We start from the raw sequence: 19,637 nt of genomic DNA, 5'->3' as shown, positions 1-19,637 counted from the left end.
TACAAATTTAAAAGGTTCAGCAGTAAGCACTTTTACTTACTGGCCCCAGAACATTTAGATTTTCTGTCAATATCATGCATTTATTAAGTTCTGCTATGTTATTGGTTACAATGTGTATTTAGATCCAGTATAATACTAACATCTATGTATTGTAAACATATTTTTGGAACATAGATTGTTTACTAGGATCTTTTTTTTAAATTCACTTAATGTCAGGACAACATCAAGCTACTCTTTCATATGCTCTTTATTAAAAAGATGGAAGCAACATAACACAATTCATAAGTATATCATCTTTAATGCAGATATAAGCCCAAAGTTACAGTTAATTCATAGCAGAGGAGGATAATTACAGGAATTAATATTTTTTAGTTTAGCACCTCTGTTTAAAGAACTTTGCACATCCTCTCAGAGGAAGGGGTTGCCATGAGGTTTTTAGTGTTGTCTTTGAAGACAGATTGAGTTGATGAAGCAACGTAATTGAGAAAACAGCAAACTATTCCCTTTATTTGGGGAAATCTAGAATCTTTCTTAAAGAGGTAGCAAAAACCAATATAGCCATGTTTTTATAATGGTATAACATCCCTGTTATATACTCCTCAGATTCTGACAGTTAACTTCAACTTATAAAGAGAGATCTAGTGTCTTCCTTCTCACCAGAAGGTAGCTAAGGAGCACTAAAGAGTCATCTTCAAGCCATTACAATTAAAAAGAAAGTCTTTCTTCTTACCAAGAATAAGAATACCTAGCCAAATTACATGCATAAAAATATACAATTTAAATATGCCTATGATCAGCACGCAGATAAAAAGATAAAATAGATTCAATAGGGGAACAATGGATGCAAAAATGAAAAACTGAATGTGAGGCAGACTAAACCCTTGGGGCTGGTGGGTATCTCATTTAAAGAGCACAGAATTTTACACTACGGTTTCTTGTAATGTTTAATAGATGGGCACAAATAAGAGGAATTTTGAACACTATTTTGAAAAATATTGAAAATGCATTTGCTCTCTATTTTACATTCACTGAAATTCTATGACTGACAGTCCATAAACTGCAACTTTGCAGTATAACCTTGTTACAATACTTTTATCAAGAAACAGTAGTGACTAACAAAAAAAAAATAGAACAGTAATTAAAAAAAGGGGAGAAGCAAAAAAAAAAAAAAAAACACCTCAAGATGTTAAGTCATTCTGAACCGTCAACAGTGATTGAAATCAAGATTCAGAGCTTCTTCCGAAGTTTCAGGACACTGGAGAAAACCCACTTAGGAATCAGAGGGAATATGTTTATGGGAAAAAATGCTAGGTCCATTCTGTCTGATTACTTGGTAGCTTCTTCTTAGTCCGTTATTCCTAAGACTAAGAAGTCCTCCACCTGATGTCCAAAATGCCTACAGAATAAACAGAGGAGTCTTGTAAAAGCAAGCTAATATGGATATCAATTTGGTTCTCAATGAGGGTCACATGGTGACACAATCTCTAGCCAATCTCTAATAATCCATTATTATTTCTTGCTTAGAATCACAGGACTCACACAGTTATTGTATTTTTGGAACAAGAATGAATGCAAATGGATAGATGTGCTTATCAGTTCCTTCTTTAAAAGGAAGAATCCTTCAGCAGAGGTCAAGATAAGCCTAAAAGAACTAAATGCTAAAACCACACCATCACATCTGACAAGGTGAAAAATTTGCCTTTCTTTCAGGCTTACCCAAAAGGAAGGCAAAACTATTAGTCAAAAAAGACAGTAGACCTGATGCTTCTACTGTTACAAACTGTATAAAGACCTCTTTCTTCCTTTGATTTGTTTCAAATGAACGTATATGTTCTGTTTACCATTTAAAGTATCTTGGAAGGAACTGCATGCTTTAAAAAAAGCCAGTTGCTTGCCTAGATACCTCCCTACTTGTGGAAGGATGTAACCCTCTTCCATCTGTTCCAAAGAATGACTTTCAGAGGAAAAGGGGGTGTTGTAGGTTGCTAAGTTAAACCAAAACCACAATGCAGTACTTTAGACATTTTATCCAATCTTGACGATAAACTGGTTCTTCTGGAAAAAAAGGGGGATTCGTTTGGTTAGGTTTTGGTGGGGAAGGGGAGGCCTGGTTTGTTTGTTTTCCCTGCACTAGTGGGTATTTCTGAGTAGTTCAAGGAATATTGCCTTAATTAGGTCCTTCCCTCCTTTCAAAATATTTTCGTGTGAATTCAGAGAAGAGAGCACATTTCCCCTGGGACAGTGAGAGACTTAAATGAAATAGGAAATTTACAGGAAATACAAAACACTTCTAAAGAATAAAAGTGTGTCTTCTCTTGATCTACGAGGTGATCTATATATACTTGCTGGGGAGAAGCATCTGCACAGCCTTTTTAAGTAGGTTAGACATTACTCTCTCGTGTTTTAAGAGGCCTATTTCAGTACAGTGTTATGGAAGAAAAAGAGAAAATAGCAGGTCTAACGGACATAATTTAAGGATGTTTTGTCTAAGGCCACTTGAACAAAGACTTTATATTAGTTCTAAGCCATCTATGTAACAGTATCTTAACATCTTCTCTGTTCTCTCAAGGCAATGATCCAACACATACAGTTCTGTTAATAAAAGTCATCTTCAAGCTGACATGAAAGTGATCTCCACTTAGAGAGACAAGTCAACACATTTTTTCTGAAGGCAAACAGATAAAGGAAACATCAGAACGTTTAACTGTTAGCATACTCAACGACAATTTGGGGTTTAGGATGAATTGCAGAATTATTACAGGAGATTTAGGTTACTGCCTGTTTGATTTTAGGCTGTCTTCTGCTATTAATCTTCAACACTTTCTGAAGTCCTCATTTGTACAAGACCTTCATTCCTTTTTTCTCATATATTTAGCTTCCCAATGCAAGACCAAATACACCATTCCAATTTCAAGACTTCTTGGAATACAGTTACAAAACAGTTCTTAAAATGAATGACTCTTATATATAAAAATATATAAATATATATGTATATATATATCAGATTGCAACAGAATCTTCTGACAATCTCTCAGATAACCTCTATTAGACAAATTTTTCATTTCAGATTAAACAGCTGATACGATTTCTGGTTTTCAGACAACAAGAGGTGGTTAGCAATATTATTATTAATATTGACAGATTATACAGATTGTATAAAAATTCAAAATATTTTTTTATTTTGTATAAAATCCAAAATATTTTTGGAAAGTTCTGTCAAATTAAACAGTCTTCTGAATTATTAAAAAGAAAAAAAAAAAAGAAAAAAAACTTTTGAAGTCATTAAATAGGAAAAGTTGGTGAGTACAGACAGCAAAATCTGCAAACATGTTTCAATAAAACATTTCTAAGGAAGGATAAAATTACCAGTTGACAGATTTGGTTGAAGTTCACCTTTGGTTAATGACTGGATTCTCCTTCTGTAACTTAAGAGCTGCTTCTGTGGACATGTTAACCGAACCCAAGAAAGATGGGAGCTTTTTGGAAGGTAACTATCTTTTGGAAAGGAGTTTACTTAAAAGTCAAATGTTTCATAGGTTACCATAACAACAAAATATAACACAGAAAACCCCCTGAATTGCACATTCTTAACCAAAAGTGGTGCATTAAGAATGGTTATCCTGGAGCACCCAGCATGATAATTTAAATACTTGCAAGGCATGGGTACCAATTTTTTCCCTACCTTTCTCAGTCTGAAATGGAAATAAAATCATTGCTTTTATAGAGTAGAGGGAAGTCTGAGTGTGTTGACACAGAATTGATTTAACAATGACCTGTTAGAGATAAATTCATATTCTATACCCCCAAAATCTTACCATATTAACTTGAGGAAGTGAGATTCCTTAGTTTAACTATAAATTCTGTGACCCCTTCCAGCACTCACTGGCTTCCTAATTTTCTCAGGCTGCCATTGCTCCAGTTAAACCACACTATCATAGGAGGTCAAGATAAGAAAGAAACCTCTTAGATAGCCTAGGCTGAACCCATCGAGGCTTTTGAATAGAACTACGGTGACACTGCCCTGAATAGGCCAGCAAATGGAGAACCACTGCAGAGAGCAAAGCAATAGGTGACACATTGAATCTGCTACTAAAATCAAGAGGACTGCTGTGTTTTGTGCTAGTTACAATGAGGTTTTTAAGATGTATGAGACATAACAACCAAGTCAGGGGTCAAAACTGCATGAATCTTCACCATAGGTGGATCTGGATATTACAGGGAATGATGCAATCCACTGGACAGCTGCAGGCGAAAACAGGATTTAAAAAAAAATCCAAATGACTATTTTAACCTTTATAATGACATCAGGGCTTGCCCATCAAAATTACTGTTATTACATGAAATGGCAAAAAGACTCTCAATTAACCTGTGCAGTTGTGTAAATGCTGGACAGGCAATTGCCAGGGAAACACAACAGCATATGTTCAAATACCATTTTTTTTCCAGATATAAGATAATATGATAAAAATGCAATACAAAAATTTCAGAAATGGAAACTGGTTGCTTAGACAGGATTCTGGGTAAAGAAGGCAGAGCTAGCTGAAGCCTGGGAAACATACGTTGAAACGATGAGAAAGATTTCTCACTCAGGGCTCAATGGCTCTCAACGGGCAGAAACAATGGCATTTACCAGAACGGCAGCTCCACAAGCTCAGAATTAATGAATCAACAGAAAAGTGAGTAAACACATTCTGTGGAGCTGACAGCTGAAGTGCTGAGATAGTCATCAAAAGCAGAAGCATTGGTTTAGCAATTTATGGCAATTAGAGCACAATCATTGCTCTTACTACAGGGCAGCATATTTTATAAGGAATATACATATGGAAGACATGTTCTTTGCGCCGATAATTTTACAGTCCAAATAACTTAAAGGATATCCAACATAAGTTGGGCAGATACCGCTGATGACCTTGGAAATACTTGTTTTTGCCACAATGCTGACGCCTCAATACTTCCAAATACTAAATTCTGTTATTTCCTTTGTATTATAAACTACTTTCTGCATAGAAAGTTATCTGCTTCACTGATTTTATTCCATTCCTAAAGGAACAGATTTTTTTTACCATAAAAATTAGTCATTTATTAGTCACATTAACTTTGAGAAAAAAACACCAATGCCCCCTACAACCTCTGACATTTTATCACCTACAGAAGATTAAAAAAAATATATATATGTATCTAGAAATTGGATCACAAGCAATGAGAGAAAGATAAAGATACAATTAAAAAAAAAAAAGACAAAATTAATCAAACCGAAATGCAAAAGGCCTGAAAGAACACACCGATGCATTTTAATCTGATAAAAGACATGTAAAGGCCACTGATTTTCTAGTCTACTGCCTACAGTAATATGGCAATTGCATCAGAAATTCATGTAGAAACATATTAAACTTCATCTTACCTTACAATTTTCATCTAAGAGATGTTAACACATCCTATCCAAAAACCAGAACAAATTGTTTTGTTAAAAACACATACTCCAGAACACAGTCTTGTTTCAATATTAATGGCTCATATCAAACACACTTAAATACTCACATTGCACACAATTTCATGTCATCCAAGAAATCAGGAATTGTTTATGAATGCAGTGTTATTCTACTTACAGTTACGGATATTATTCCAGTCAATTTTAGCAAAGAATGGATGGCAGCAGAGTCCCTCATAACCCAGCCTTTCCTTCTGCCCACAAAGCAAGCTCTGGATCAGATCGAGAAATTCACCACTGACTTTCACGTCCTCTGGGAACTTCAGAAACCTCTGGGATAGAAAGAAAATAATTTTGTTCAGTAGCAAAACAGTCTCAGAACAGTAAGACTCTTAAACTTCAATAATCAGAGATACATCAGGCAAAAGGGATGAATATTAGATAAATATTACATCAGACAAATAGTAGACCCAGTTCACCATCTTATGCTGAGCAATGGTCAATGGCATACAAAAATAGAAGAGTACAAGACACTTCCCCAGAGAATCCTCCCAAGCTTTCAAGAATTTGTGGCTTAGGATTTTGTGAACCAAGGACAATCTCTTTGTATTTGCCAGATCTCAATGCATTCTTCTTTAAAAATTCTTCTGGATTTGTTTAGTTACTTCTTGAAACGATATAAATGTTCAGTAACTGCAAACTTATGCTGGGGAGATCTTTGTCATAATGTGCTGTGTGAAGTATCCTTCTGGGTTTGCTCTGTAGTCACTGCTGGCTACTTTCATTTGATGCCCGTAATTCTCATACTAGAGGTTATAATAGCCAATCATTCTTCTTTCACTTTTTTCCCAGATTTTTTTTCCTATTAACTCCTACCATTCGATGTACTATTTTTGTTCTGTTACTAAGAACTAAATGAGCATTTTTCTAGATCATAATTTCAAAATATTTTTCTTGAGCCCACCACTAGGTAAAATTGGGATACTTTTCATTTCACATGCACTAGTTTGAATTTATTTACACTAAATTTCACATGACATTTCAATCCTGCAGACACTCAATATCCTCAAGTCTTTTTGCAGCTCTTCATAGCTAGCCCTTACTTTACTATCCAGAAATACTTAAGTATCATTTGAAAACTTTATCAATTCATAATTCATCCTTCCCATTTTTCTCCTAGATTATTTTGGAGATGCTACAGTTATAGGTCCCTAAAATGGACAGCTATATCTTTTTTAATTCCTGTATTGCAGATGGCTATTTTTGGACGGCTGTTATAAAAAATAACTTTATATCTGCAATACAGAGGTACGTATAAATAAAATACTAAAATCTTTATAAAGCATATATATATATATACACACACACACACACTAAATATTTTATGAACATGTAAAATTAAGAAACATCCATAAGCTCCTTTTCCCAACTGTAAAAAAAAAAAAATATATAGTCTTTAGTGACAACCTTTTTACCCAGGAACATGGAAGGAATTCTTTCTACCTGGAAATTCATGATGTTATTGAAAGTTTTTGCTGATGTTCCCTCAGTGAATGGAGATCTTCCATAAATCATTTCATATGCAATGACTCCTAAGGACCACCAGTCACATTCTGGGCCATAAGAAGCTTTGCCATCCCCATTCAGTCCTGTCAGCATTTCTGGTGCCATGTAGTCAGGTGTACCAACAGGCAGCTTGGCATTTACCTAGAAGCAGTAGAAGTAAAGATATTCCAAGTGAAGTTACAGAAAGAGAGCTATTTGATATAAAAAAGGAGTCAAATTATTAGAGCTGTCACTGCAAACTATATGCAGCTGAAGTAAAATAGCAGCATTATAAAAAGCACAGCATTACCGAACACTGATGTTTTGAGCAGTATGCATACTCTAGCATTACCTACTGCTTCAACTGCTATTAATGGGAACAACAGAGCTCAATTTTCAAAAAAGAGTCAAATTTAGACATAAATATTCCCTGCTTTCATTGCATTATGTGTCATCTGTACCTTTTTGCCCTGTGTTCAGGATCAGCTAGTATTCAAATTTCACGAGTGCTTAGGAAAGGTAATTCAGAAACCAAAACTGAAATCATATTTACACTGTCATAAAAAAGTGAAACAAACAAGCAGGGAAACTAACACAGAAACCTGAAGAAGACTGAAAAAACAGATAACGTGAAGAAAAAAAAACTTACAAGAAAAATGCAATGCAGAGAAACACTGAAAAGGGAAGAACGAAGAAAAATTAAAAAATGATGTAAATGTGATTTGTTCTATGATTGTAAATCATAGAACAAATGAGTAATCTGTTCTATAACTTCATATTCTCACTTAGGTCTATTTCAAAATATTGTTTGAAATTGTATGCAGTTCACTAATTTTAGAATCAACTTATTAAAAAGTTCAACTTATTCACAGCATTGAATACAGTGCCTTTTGGTGGGTAAAGCTGAATCCCTGAACATCGGAATGTGACTCAGTTTAATTAAGAGCTCCCTGTCCTCAAAACTATGCCAGCTTAGTTACAGCAAACATAACTTTCAATCCAATTGCAAACAATTGTAGATCCATAACCTTCTTTAAACACAGCATTCAACAGTTGTGAAAATCTCTAAAAATATGATTTTGTATTGCAATTCAGCACCATCAGAAAGACTTGCCTTTACCCTACTTGCATATTAAAATTTGAATACACAAATATGTATTTATTGAGAGCTGCAAAAGATAGCCAAGCTCATGTTTGAAAAGACATTCATGAATGGAAAAAAATCATTGTGAATAGACTCCACATTGGACAAGAAAGGCAGAAGAACAAGGTGTAATCAATGAACACGTATAACATCAGGTCTCTTTTTGACTGGAATATCCAAACAAGCCATAGACAAATCTTAAATCCACATTGTTACCGTTTTGTTTATTGTCATTTTGGCAGCTGACCCAAAGTCCACCAGTTTAATGTGTCCTATTCGGTCAATAAGAACATTCTCTGGCTTGATATCTCTGTAAGTAAATAATAAAGCAATCAGTACCTTTTTATTCTGTTCCCCACTGACACATCTGAACATCAGTACCTCCCTTTTCAGCTGCACTAAACCATATGCTCAGCTGCATAAAACTTTAACAATGGATTAGGATTTGAGTCTTACTTCCAGTCGTTATTCTGCTTCCAAGTTAATATGAAATTAGTGAAGTTCCCCGTATTTCATGGAAATTTAACAGTCGTTGACAAAAGATGGAAAGAAAAGATGGTTTTGCACTAACCTATTGTGATACTTTGACTATGTTATAACTGAGTTACAGCAAAGTATTATGTAGCTTTCATCCTAAATTTCCTCCAAACTTATTCCGTGCATCTTTCAAATCCAGGCAGCCACCTTGCATTAGAAAGCCACAGCCTGTATGCTCTAAGTGTAACCACTACCGCTGCTTGGAACGTAAAATGCAACATAACATTTTCAAAGTCTCAGAATTGAATATATTTATGGAATAAGTCTTTCTTAAAAAGGGACACCTACAAAAAACGAAGTGTTCAGTTACACCCATCAATAAATGGGATAAATCAACAATGCGATTTTAAAAATGAATGCAGTTTTAGTCTCCATGCCTTGATATGATCTTTAGAAAACTCAGTGATGTTTAACTATTCCAACATACTATACTGCCCTGTTCACCAGTCAGGGTACAACAAGCTTTACCAATTATACTACTTTCCTGTAATGTTTGGTTCTAATAACAACAAGCCTTCAGTTCTGGAAAAGATTTTTCTTCCATAGTGCAACATGAAGGCTTCTTTTTACTAAGCCTCCAGAAAATGTATGTAACAATTCCCTTCTAATTTCAGTTTGAACTTTATATCAAAGTTAATGCTTTTAGCTGCAATTACAGTTGGAGTATGATTAACTTTCTAATTTTCTCTCCTGATACAGCACGTGAAATACTGTCCTTGAAGAGGACAGAATATAAAAAACAAGAATGCATCATTCCAGAACACTATCTGGAACAATACTGATTAAATACTATGTGCAATGCAAAGCAATCTTTACCTACCGGTGTACATAACCCATCTGATGGACACTGTGAATAGCCAGAACCAGCTCTGCAAGATAAAATTGCACCATAGCCTCATCCAGGTGGTCCTCATATCGGTTTAAGAGTGACAGTAAGTCCCCTCCAGGCTGATATTCCATAACCTACATAAAAATTTAGAGGAAGAGATACAGTTTATATGTATCAAAGACACTCAGTTCAACTCTCCCATATTATACTGGACACCTATCAAAGAGCAGAATGGAATGCAGGAAAATTTACAGAAGGTAAGTACATTTCAGCCATCACATTCTTCTTAAGTATAACAATGGTAACAGTGTTCTATAGAGAAGAAACAAAGTATTCTTTACCAAGTAGAGATTTTTCTTGTCTTGAAACGCATACTGTAACTGTGGAATCCATGGACTGGTACTCTGAGATAATATACTGCGTTCTTCTTCAAAAAATGACACCTATAAAAAAGAAAACATTCAGTTACATCCTGATCAAAATGGGTTAGAATGTATCAGACTTCCCTAGCTTTAGAAAGATGAAAGTTTGTGCCAAAGACACATATCACACAACCACCAAAAAATACTTAGAAACCATTAAATGCCATTTCCTTGTGATATGCACCTCTAAAAGTAATTTTACACCTTCGGCTTTCAGTTCCCCTCACACCTTTTGTTTAGTTCCTTTGCAACTGAATAGTCCCTGCAGCAAAACTCAGCTCTCCTGTCAAACTGGAGAAGCATCTACCAGTTCGGAGTGCCATCCTGACCTAATCTGGATTGGCCCTAATAAAATAGAAGTAATCTCAAAAAGCAAAAAGATGCTGGGACAATTACAGGGTAGCATCTCACAGTTAATTCTGTAACAAATTCATGTAAGATATTGTAAGACAAGTTTATCTTGAAATCCTACTTTAGCAACTATTCCATTATTCATACACGCAGCCAGACAACAATGAATTAGTTTTATTACAGAAATACTGCTAGTTCATTGAGATCAGTGGTCCCTACTTTCACTGACTATGTGTCATATTGAGGGTAACATCGTAGTTTGCTTTTCTTGCCAACCTGTGCCACAGCAAGAGCAATTTCAATTTACTTTCATTTTTGACAGCCACAGACAACGCTAGAGAAACTGAGGAGCAGTGTAACTGTAGCCATATATTGGGAACAACTAATTTAGATATCGCTGTACAAGTTCATGAGGCCTTTCACAGAATCTGCCCTCCATGCCATCTCTCATCGGTGAAAGATTAACTTCTACTTCTCATCAACCCCTGGTAACAACCTCCATTAACTTTTTTTTTTTTTTTAATTTAAGTTTTCAAGTAGCACATCTCTCAAGTTAACGAGAGGCTCTCCATAAAAATTCAGTCACCAGTTTGCTTTCACACCCACTCTTGACATTCTACATTGCTCTTTAAAATTAAAAAAAAGAATAGATTGCCTGAAAATTCAAGACATCAAGTTGTTCAACGAGCTGATCAATACAAATTTAATATTTTCTTCATCTATTGTTTCTTGTTTAATAATTACATAAGCTCTTTGAGACAAGGATTTTTTTTGTTTTGAGTGGCACCTCACCTAGTAGATTCGTGGTCTAGGACGATGACATTTAGCCACAGCAAAACTACAAACAAATGTGATACTTTACATAGAATGATTCTTCCCATTCCATTTTATATTAAATAAAAATTTGTAAATTTATAAAAATTAAATTAAGTATAATTGTAGTGACAAAAAGGAAATGCTTCACAACTTGCAGTTTATTGTACTACCATCATAACAACAAAATATACATACGTGCTCCTGCGCCAACAAAGACTCCTTGCTCATCACCTTCATAGCATACACATCACCTGTAGCTTTCTCTCTTACTACTTTTACATCTGCAAAGTGACCACAGCCAACCACACTCTTTACTTCAAAATCCTTTGCACTTGGTTGCAGTTCCCTTAATTCAGCTATAGTCTCTGCATCTATAAAAATAAAACACTTATTTTTACATTAAACATAAACACAACATCCGCAACAGGGAATAAAAAATAAAGCAGTCTTCTCATTCCAGTCTCTATAGAAATGTTAAATCATTCCAGAATATGCTTCTTTAAAAAAAGTGTATACAAGTACTAGAAAAAGACAGTATTAATGCATAGTTAAGACTGAAATATGGTGCATACAAAAGAATCAGGAAATGCTAAGACAGTTCCCATAGCAACCATAATTCTGTCCCATTCATAACATCAGAGGCTGATAGCCTCTTTTGTTTCTAATTTCTTTCCAACCATCCTTTGCCAACACAAAATATATTCGTTAAATCTGAGGGCTTTACCCAGTGAGTTCCACAAGTCAAGTGACAGGGTTCAGCCCTTTGCCTGTGGGAGGCACTAGTCTATTGTCTAACAAATAACCGTTGGCACTTATTTCAGATGTTTGGTTTAAGCTTCCCATTGACTAGTTTCCAACGGTATGCAATGTGATAAACAAGTGCTCTCTGCAGTGTTCTAAAAATTCTTCAGACTCCAGCAAAAAACTACTCTCAACCTAATTAATATCTAGAAAATGTTGGATGGAACTGTTGCAGAGTACATAAGTTACCCTTTAACTAAATTTTTAGTGTATCCTAATAGAAAAGTTGATTAAGCTTTTTTTTTTTAAAAAAAAAAAAAAAAAAAAAAAAGAATCTGAGCATGTTGTCAGTAAAATATTTCCTCCATCAGGAATTATTTCTGAAGTACAGGCTTACTACTTATAGGTCACACAGGCAAAATAGGCTAAGACATGGAATGTGAAATACTAATTCAAGCTGAAAGAGACATGTATTAGCACATTAATTTCTATACCTTTCCTCACCTTTAGTCACTGCCCTTCTTCAACTTCTGATATAATTCTGTTATATATACTCGGAACTTTATACTTTTATCGAAAGTGCCTCTTCAGCTATAAGTAAAGTACAAGCTACGAAGAGTGCGCTTTAGAGTCACAGCACTTCAAAAGCCAATGGGTTTTTGGACCTGACAAGGTTCCCCTTGTAACATCAAGTCTGTCCACAAGGTGCAAGTCCTACATTACAATCATTAACAAATAACTAGAGCATCATTTAAACACGTATATTTTCAAGCATTATCTTTTAAAATTACACTTGAAGATTAGTCTAAAAACCACTTACACTTCCTGACAAAGTTGCCCACAGGTTTAATTTTCATTAAAGAGGGATTTCTGCATTCTTCAAAAAGAACGAATAAAGAATCAAGGATGCCTTCCCGGGAGAGAGGAGACATCTGCTGTTGAGTCACAAAGAGTGGCTTCCCCTGGAATAAAAAAGAAGCAACAGCAGATGGAGTCTCAGACAACAATGAAAAGCCTCAAATCAATAACATATGTATAGAACAGATTATATATTATCTATCTAAAAATTACTACTTTAGAAATTAGACAAATAAGGCAAAAAGCATGAGGTAAATACATCAACTCACTACGTCTATCTGCAAGAGCTGTCACAGGTATTTGACTTTTAGACAAAGCTATCTTGTAAAGGTTGTTCAAGTTCAAATCACAGCTTTCCTGAAATCGCCTGCAATCTACTGCTGATTCTCATCTGACTGGCGTGTTCTTGACATTGTACCATATGTTTTTTTTTTTTCCATGGCACAAATAGTTTAAGCAATCGGCATCAATATTAGCTCTGGAAGCAAAAGCTGTTGAACATCAGCTGATCAAATAGCAGCTGTTTAGGTAAACCCACCTCATGACGAACCCCGGGTTACATCACCATGAAAAAAACCTGCGGACTGGAAGCCACAAAATGCAATATTACACCTTTATGTGGGAAAAGCCCCTCAGGATAAAACATTAAGAGGTGCAGGTGAAAAGACCAGCTACTACCCCCTCAGCTTCGTGCAAACAAGGTGCATGCTTTAAACATGAAGGAAGTATTGTTTCCTTTTGCCCCTTCCTCCCCAACCCCTCCCCAGGCATACTTTGGGTGCCCACCCCGATAAGAAAAGCTGCGTTTGGCACACGGTACAGCCAAACCGGAGCTCGCCAAACCCCGGGCCAGCCACTCTTTACCTGGAAGAGCAAATTGAGCCGGGAGACGCGGCTGGCGATGGGCTCCATGGGGCCGGCCTCTGCCGGCTGCCGGGCACCGCACTTAAACTTCAGCATCCCGTCAGCGCGGCTGCACGAGCAGAGCGCCGCGGCCCCGCCGAGCCCCTTCCCTCAGCGCCGGCCCCGCGTGCCCGGCCCCTTCCCGCCCTGGCCGCGCGCCCCAGGCCCCGTTCCTGTTTTCCCGCCGCCCCGGTTTGAACGGCGCCCAAGGGCGGGGCCTCGCCGCCGCCGCTGACGCCAATGGCGGGGCCGCGGCGTCCCGTGAGGCGCTGCGGGACCAGGCCTGAGGGGGTGGGGGTGCTCCTGGCAGGGCGTGCGCTTAGCACCTGTTTTAACGCTTTTTCTGTGTTTTTTGTGGTAAATCTGCAAAGGCAGATGGCTCCTTGTGAGCAGCTCGGGCTGGAGCTGGTGCAAGGACAGAGTGGACGGCACAGCTGGCAGCACCGACCTGTCCCACGGCAAATAAAAACGTTTTCAGCAGCTTCGCATGTTGTTAGAGTGCTTATTTCACCTTTATTCCTTTTTTTTTTTTTCCTTTTTTTTTTGATAACTGGCCCTTTTCTTCCTGTATAGGGTCACCATGTTGCAAGTGAAGCCATGGTGGGAATGCTCCAGCTTGGCACCCCCTCCTGTGTGCCACCCATCCCAATGCCAAATGCCTGCAGCAAGACCTTGTTCAACGCCTCAGGCACAGGCATGGCAGTGCAGAACACTGCATGAAGCACTGATGCTGCCCGCAGTCACACAGAGTGCAGGACGCCCTCTCAAAGCCCTGATTCTTGTTACACAGCGTCTTGGCAGGGTTTGAGCTGGTAACAGAAATCTAGGTGATAGGGTTCCTTAAAAATAACTGTCATGCCGTGGAGTGACATAAAACGATGGTTCGCTATCCAGCAATCATCTTAATTGTGCTAATAGCGGCTTGGCAGCTAGCTGATAACGTAATGCACTGGTGGAGTGATTACATTATGGCTTTATACAAATCATTTTTACCAATTTGTGCTTCTTTCTACCTCTTCCAGTCCACCTCTGGAACACTGACATTTTTAGCATATTTCTTGTCTCAAAGTTTGGGTTCATTTCAAGTTATTAAACCTGAAAGAGCTTTTAAAATCTAATTTACTGTCCACCACCTGCACTGCCAATTTGTTTTTGGATTCCACTCAGGACACTGTCATTGTCTGTCTTACCACAGCTGCAAAGCACAGGAGTGATCAGCTCTTAAAAAGAAGCAATAAAGAGCTTCTTTTTCTTAAACCAGCCAATTTTAATGCTAGTTCATTTTAGTAACATACCACCTTGATAATTGGAACCCCATCTTGCTTCTGCCCTAGATTTTGGGCAAGTCTCAGCTGTCTGCCATCCAACCAAAGAGAACTTTAGGCTCCTCTGACTTTCCCCTTCTCCAGCCTACCTTTTCCACAAATGCCATTAGCCCCAGCCCTTGTAACTGCCAAAATCACTGTTAAATATCCACACTATTTCTAATGCCACTTGGGAAATTATCATATCTGTACAATAGTTTAGATTTAGAAAATGGGGGAAGCAACAGAGCTGGGTTCTCTTTCTGACAGTTCATTCCCCTATTGAGTTCAAATAACAAGGTGTGTCTGAGTCTCTTTTCATCTCTGTGGGGTGGTGTAGAACAGCCAATCCACAAATTGGATGAGGATATGGGTCATTAAATGTTTCACTTCATCCACATTAGACTACCCTACTTCTACAAGAAGAACACGACCTCTGGGTGTCCCACACAATAACCTGAATTTGTTTAACCAGCCAGCTGAGCTGATTAACAAGTCTGCCTCAGTTTGATAACTGGCCTCTCAACTGCTCAGCAGGTTCAACTGAAGTATGAAGTTGGTTGCTACAATTTTCATGTTAATAACTTAATTTTCCCTAATAAATTTCTCCTTGTTTGTGTTCTGTTGTGTGTTTGCAAGAAAGGCAGCTGGCTATTCAAAGCATTCTTTGGGACATATTCATTTTTCCTAATAATTCAGGTGAGGGCTCAAGTTAGAGTGGTTCCCTTCAAGAAGGCCCTTAAACAAATACATTTGCTAGAAGCAGCCACGATGACATAAGCAGCAGAACATCACATACAGTTCTTTTCTTCTTTGTTGCTGCATAAGAGACTCACATAAACAAGAATATCTACCTATGAAATGAAATAGCAGCAAAAAATACAACTGTACTAGAAGTGTTATCAAAACATTAAAAAAAAAAAGCTGAAGATGGAATAAGTTGAGAAGCGAAGCTGTACAATTTCAGCAATAAAACCTTAGTAACCATTTCTGATGTCTCAAGTGAAAAGTACATACCCTGTCAGAGAAACATGTAATTATTTTTCCTCTAAGTTGGTGACTTGAAGTCTTCAGAGTGAAAGTGATGGTTCCTTTATATGTCTGATCTTTTTAATTGAGAGCAAACATAGTACACAATTTCTCTATCTTCAGAATGGCCAATGTATATATCACTTCTTGATCTTGGCAACTATTTCTGTGAATAACCTCACTTAACTTGAAGGATCATCAGCAGACCTGCAATTGTACAAAACAAGGGTTTACTTTCTGCTATTAAATTAATAGGTCATTCAAAAGCTTAACAGAATTTATAGTCCTATGATTTTCCCTAAACAGGTCCCAATACAGTGCTCAACATGTTTTGACATCTCACCATGCATTGATTTGGTTACCATCTGTCTGGCTTTTTTATTATTATTATTATTATGAAAGTAGGAGTTTGCCTTTATTTCCTTGAGCAAAATTCTCTGCCCTTATACAGTGCACCAAAGTGACTGTGTTCCAAAGATTTCTTGTCAGTGTTTGTAACATCCTTCAGGCTTGCTTGGGGTATAAGACACTAAATAGATATAAAAGCAAAAGATCAGGTATGCAAGTATGCTAACTTTTCACCAAGAACCTGACACTCATATTCTCACGCAAACTAACATAGCTTTATTCTAATGGGCAGCAAGATGCCAAATCCCACCCTCCCCCCCAACAACATCTAGCTGGGAACCTCTGGATTTACAGCAGCATCACTCTTAAATATCGTCTCCGGAGCAGCTCCTGAGATGTACGTAAGGTTAGAAGGTAATAAAAGGGTTGTTGTATCACAGTTCTAAGAGCTGAGCATTACCAAAAACACTTGTATCTTTTGTCCTACCCTGGAAATACCTCTTCAGCTCTGTTGTTTCAAATCTACTCTGTCCATACAGATTGGTGGCTGTTTGCAATCTAGGCTTCCAGAGTAAGTGAACCCCAGAAATAAATCAGGTTCTTCAGTGATTTTGTTGTTGTTGAATGTTATGGCTGGCATTAATCATAGCTATTCTATATGGATATGATTTATTTTTTTTTAATACATATATTTATTTTCCCTTATTGGCTCTAGTCCTTTCTCTAACCCAACAGTACTTAAAAGATCCTGTAATAGACCAAGCTAACCTTGATCACAGCTGTGTGACCACTTTCTGCATCAAAGTAAAGCTTTAAACTTGTCTGACTTGTGTTCTGGCTTAAACCCTTGACAATAAGTAGCTCTCGCTTTTGATTATCAGGACTTAAATAAACCTTAGGTCTTAGGCACAGTTTTTCCACTTTGTTTCCCCAAATTATCACAAAATATCCAACTTAGCTGCAATAGTCATGCACACCTACAGGGAATATACATATTTGCAAAATATATATAATGAAAAATCACAGTTATGGAAGAAGTAAGTAACTTCCTTTTAAGATAAAGAGGAAAACAAAGAGAAATAATCACCAGGAAAACAATTATATTGTCTTTCCTCTGCAATATTTTTAAATTTCCTCTGCATAATTTTTGGAAAGAAAAAAAAAAAACAAAAACAAAAAACACTGCAATCATTCTCCTAGGATAACCAGAAAGGAAATGAAACTTTAAGACACCTGAATGGTTGCTAGGTGTTTCTTCCCTAGACTTCCACTAGTGAGCTACATCTGATAATATTCAAGGTTATTTTGATTGAAATATTAAAGGTGGTTTTTGTTTGCATTAGCATTGTGCTTATGCATTACATAAGTGCTTATTTTCAGTGTTGTTTAATACAACGTTTCTATTTTCTTTACATTTGCATACCTAAAACCCATTCAAATAATGTTTAAAATAAATACTGTAGCTTTGCCATTAGTTACATGGCCATCATCTGTTTGTTTTTTTTTTTTAATTTTAAAAATGCAAACATTTACACATAATACTCTTCACACCTAATCCGAGCGCAGAGGATTCCTCATTCCAGCTAACACTGTTCAGTGATTGTCCACATTCCCAAACTATCCTAACATTTCAACCCTAGGCTGAATTTCTCTTGCTGGTTCTGGTGCAACCAAAATGAAACAGTAAGTGAATTGAGTCACTAACAATCCTTTTTATAGGCAAACCAAGCATTTATAGAAGAAGCTGCAGGCGAGTCCCAGAATAATAAGGAATACTTATGTCTTAGACTGGTGTGAATATCCTAAGTGATGCTGCCCAGCTGTTCTCTGCAGAACACAGCCCCTGCTCCGAAGTAATCAGGCTATAAGCAAACTGAATAATACATAGAGGTATAGAGGTATAGTTTCTAAGGAATAAGAACTAAAATTCACGAGGCATTTCTTTACAGAGTAAAGTCTCTGTAGGGCTCTAAAAAGCAGCTTTCACTGCTAATATCCACCAAGCACATGTCTGTGTCTCTTACTGATATCGCCATAACATTGGAGAGCCATACTAAATAATTAGAAGAGAAGAGCTGGTAGAAATTAAAGTTCTGATATCAATCACATAAATGATTTTTTTTTCTTTTTTTTTTTTTTTTGATAAAGTTTGGGTTAAGGCAATTGAAAGAAGCTGAGCTGAGAAAATGAGGTTATCTTCCTTTCTGAATGCTGTCCCTACAGGTTTGCCACCTCAAGCACTCAGAAGCAATTTATACTGGAAAAATGTTCAGAATTTTCTTCCTTCTTGTTCATGAGCCTCACTCTCCTGGCTATAAGCTTCACTTTGGTCCCCTCCTTCTTATGATACAACACCATCTCTCCTAACTTTGCAACTACATTAATCATTGTATTTCTATTTGGTTGTTTCACCACAACTTAAACTCAAAACTGTTGTTAGATTCTGGGGAGTCACATCTCAAGGCTAAAGTACCACCTGTCCCTGTCCTTGCCTCCTAACTGATTTGTAGTATTACTTTGATTAGTCCCGTGGGAATCTCCCCAAATTACACCGGTTGTTCAGCCTTAGAATGTGCTTTACTTTTAGTGTTATATAACATTCAATGAGAAAACTCTCATGCTGAGTCTGATGTTGTCAAATTCTTTTTTTCCTTGATAATGAGACTATTAGTTCCAGCAAAGCTCCATTAAAGTATTTTATACCACTGATGCCTTAAAACTATAAAACTTGTCTCAGATTCATAGAAAAAGGAACAGACTCTTGTACCCCATACCTATAGCTATAAGGTAGTATAGTTGGGTCCCAGTAATGGAGATGGAAGATTTCCCCTGAGGTGGGCAAGAAAAAGAGACAGTGTGAAATGAGTGCATCTGGGAACATCAGAGGTGAAGATGCCACTAACCACATGAAAATGAACCTTTTTTTTTTCTCATAATTGTCTTCCACATCCACTTTTTTTTTTTTTTTTTAATATTTATCCTAAAGCAACTACATCATTACTTACTGGAGAAATAATTTATTAATTTTTAGATACAGTGAAAAGCAAATGATTTTTTTTTTCAGACCTCAACCTCAGGCTTCCTTTGTGCTATTACAGGAACACCCCTGATTTCACAAAAAATTATTTTATAGAAAGCAATTTATTAAACCTCACAATCTGTCAAGACACATGAATATTGATGTGTTCACATTAACATTCCCTGCAGCAGCTGAAACCTAAATTTGTCATGACATAGTGGGAATTACGTGTTGCAGAGCAACAAGTGACAGGGGCTTAATTAAAGCAAAACTGACAAAGTATCTGAGCAATTACAGTAAACATTTTTTTTGTTTGTTTTAAATGTAGCTAAAGAACTACTTGAATGTTTTTAGTGAAGTGGA

The 19,637-nt window shown here is 36.8% G+C and overlaps 1 protein-coding gene across 5 annotated transcripts in view; it reads right to left on the bottom strand.

Moving 5' to 3' along the window:
* Positions 1–13,698, bottom strand: part of CIT (citron rho-interacting serine/threonine kinase) — a 74,465-nt gene extending 60,767 nt beyond the window's left edge. For all 5 annotated transcript variants that reach the window (XM_084538701.1, XM_084538702.1, XM_084538704.1 and 2 more), the window contains exons 1-8: positions 13,536–13,698; positions 12,634–12,775; positions 11,268–11,443; positions 9,825–9,926; positions 9,475–9,617; positions 8,334–8,427; positions 6,932–7,135; positions 5,607–5,760 (exon numbers count right to left, since the gene is read on the bottom strand). In XM_084538701.1, coding sequence (XP_084394827.1) covers positions 5,607–5,760; positions 6,932–7,135; positions 8,334–8,427; positions 9,475–9,617; positions 9,825–9,926; positions 11,268–11,443; positions 12,634–12,775; positions 13,536–13,631 — 1,111 coding nt within the window. In that variant the 5' untranslated portion in view covers positions 13,632–13,698. The remainder of the gene's footprint in view (positions 1–5,606; positions 5,761–6,931; positions 7,136–8,333; positions 8,428–9,474; positions 9,618–9,824; positions 9,927–11,267; positions 11,444–12,633; positions 12,776–13,535) is intronic.
* Between the last annotated feature and the right edge of the window lie 5,939 nt (positions 13,699–19,637).

This window comes from Aythya ferina (genome assembly GCF_964211825.1).
Source record: "Aythya ferina genome assembly, chromosome: 17".
NCBI lineage: Eukaryota > Metazoa > Chordata > Aves > Anseriformes > Anatidae > Aythya > Aythya ferina.
This window is presented reverse-complemented; position numbering and strand designations above follow the sequence as displayed.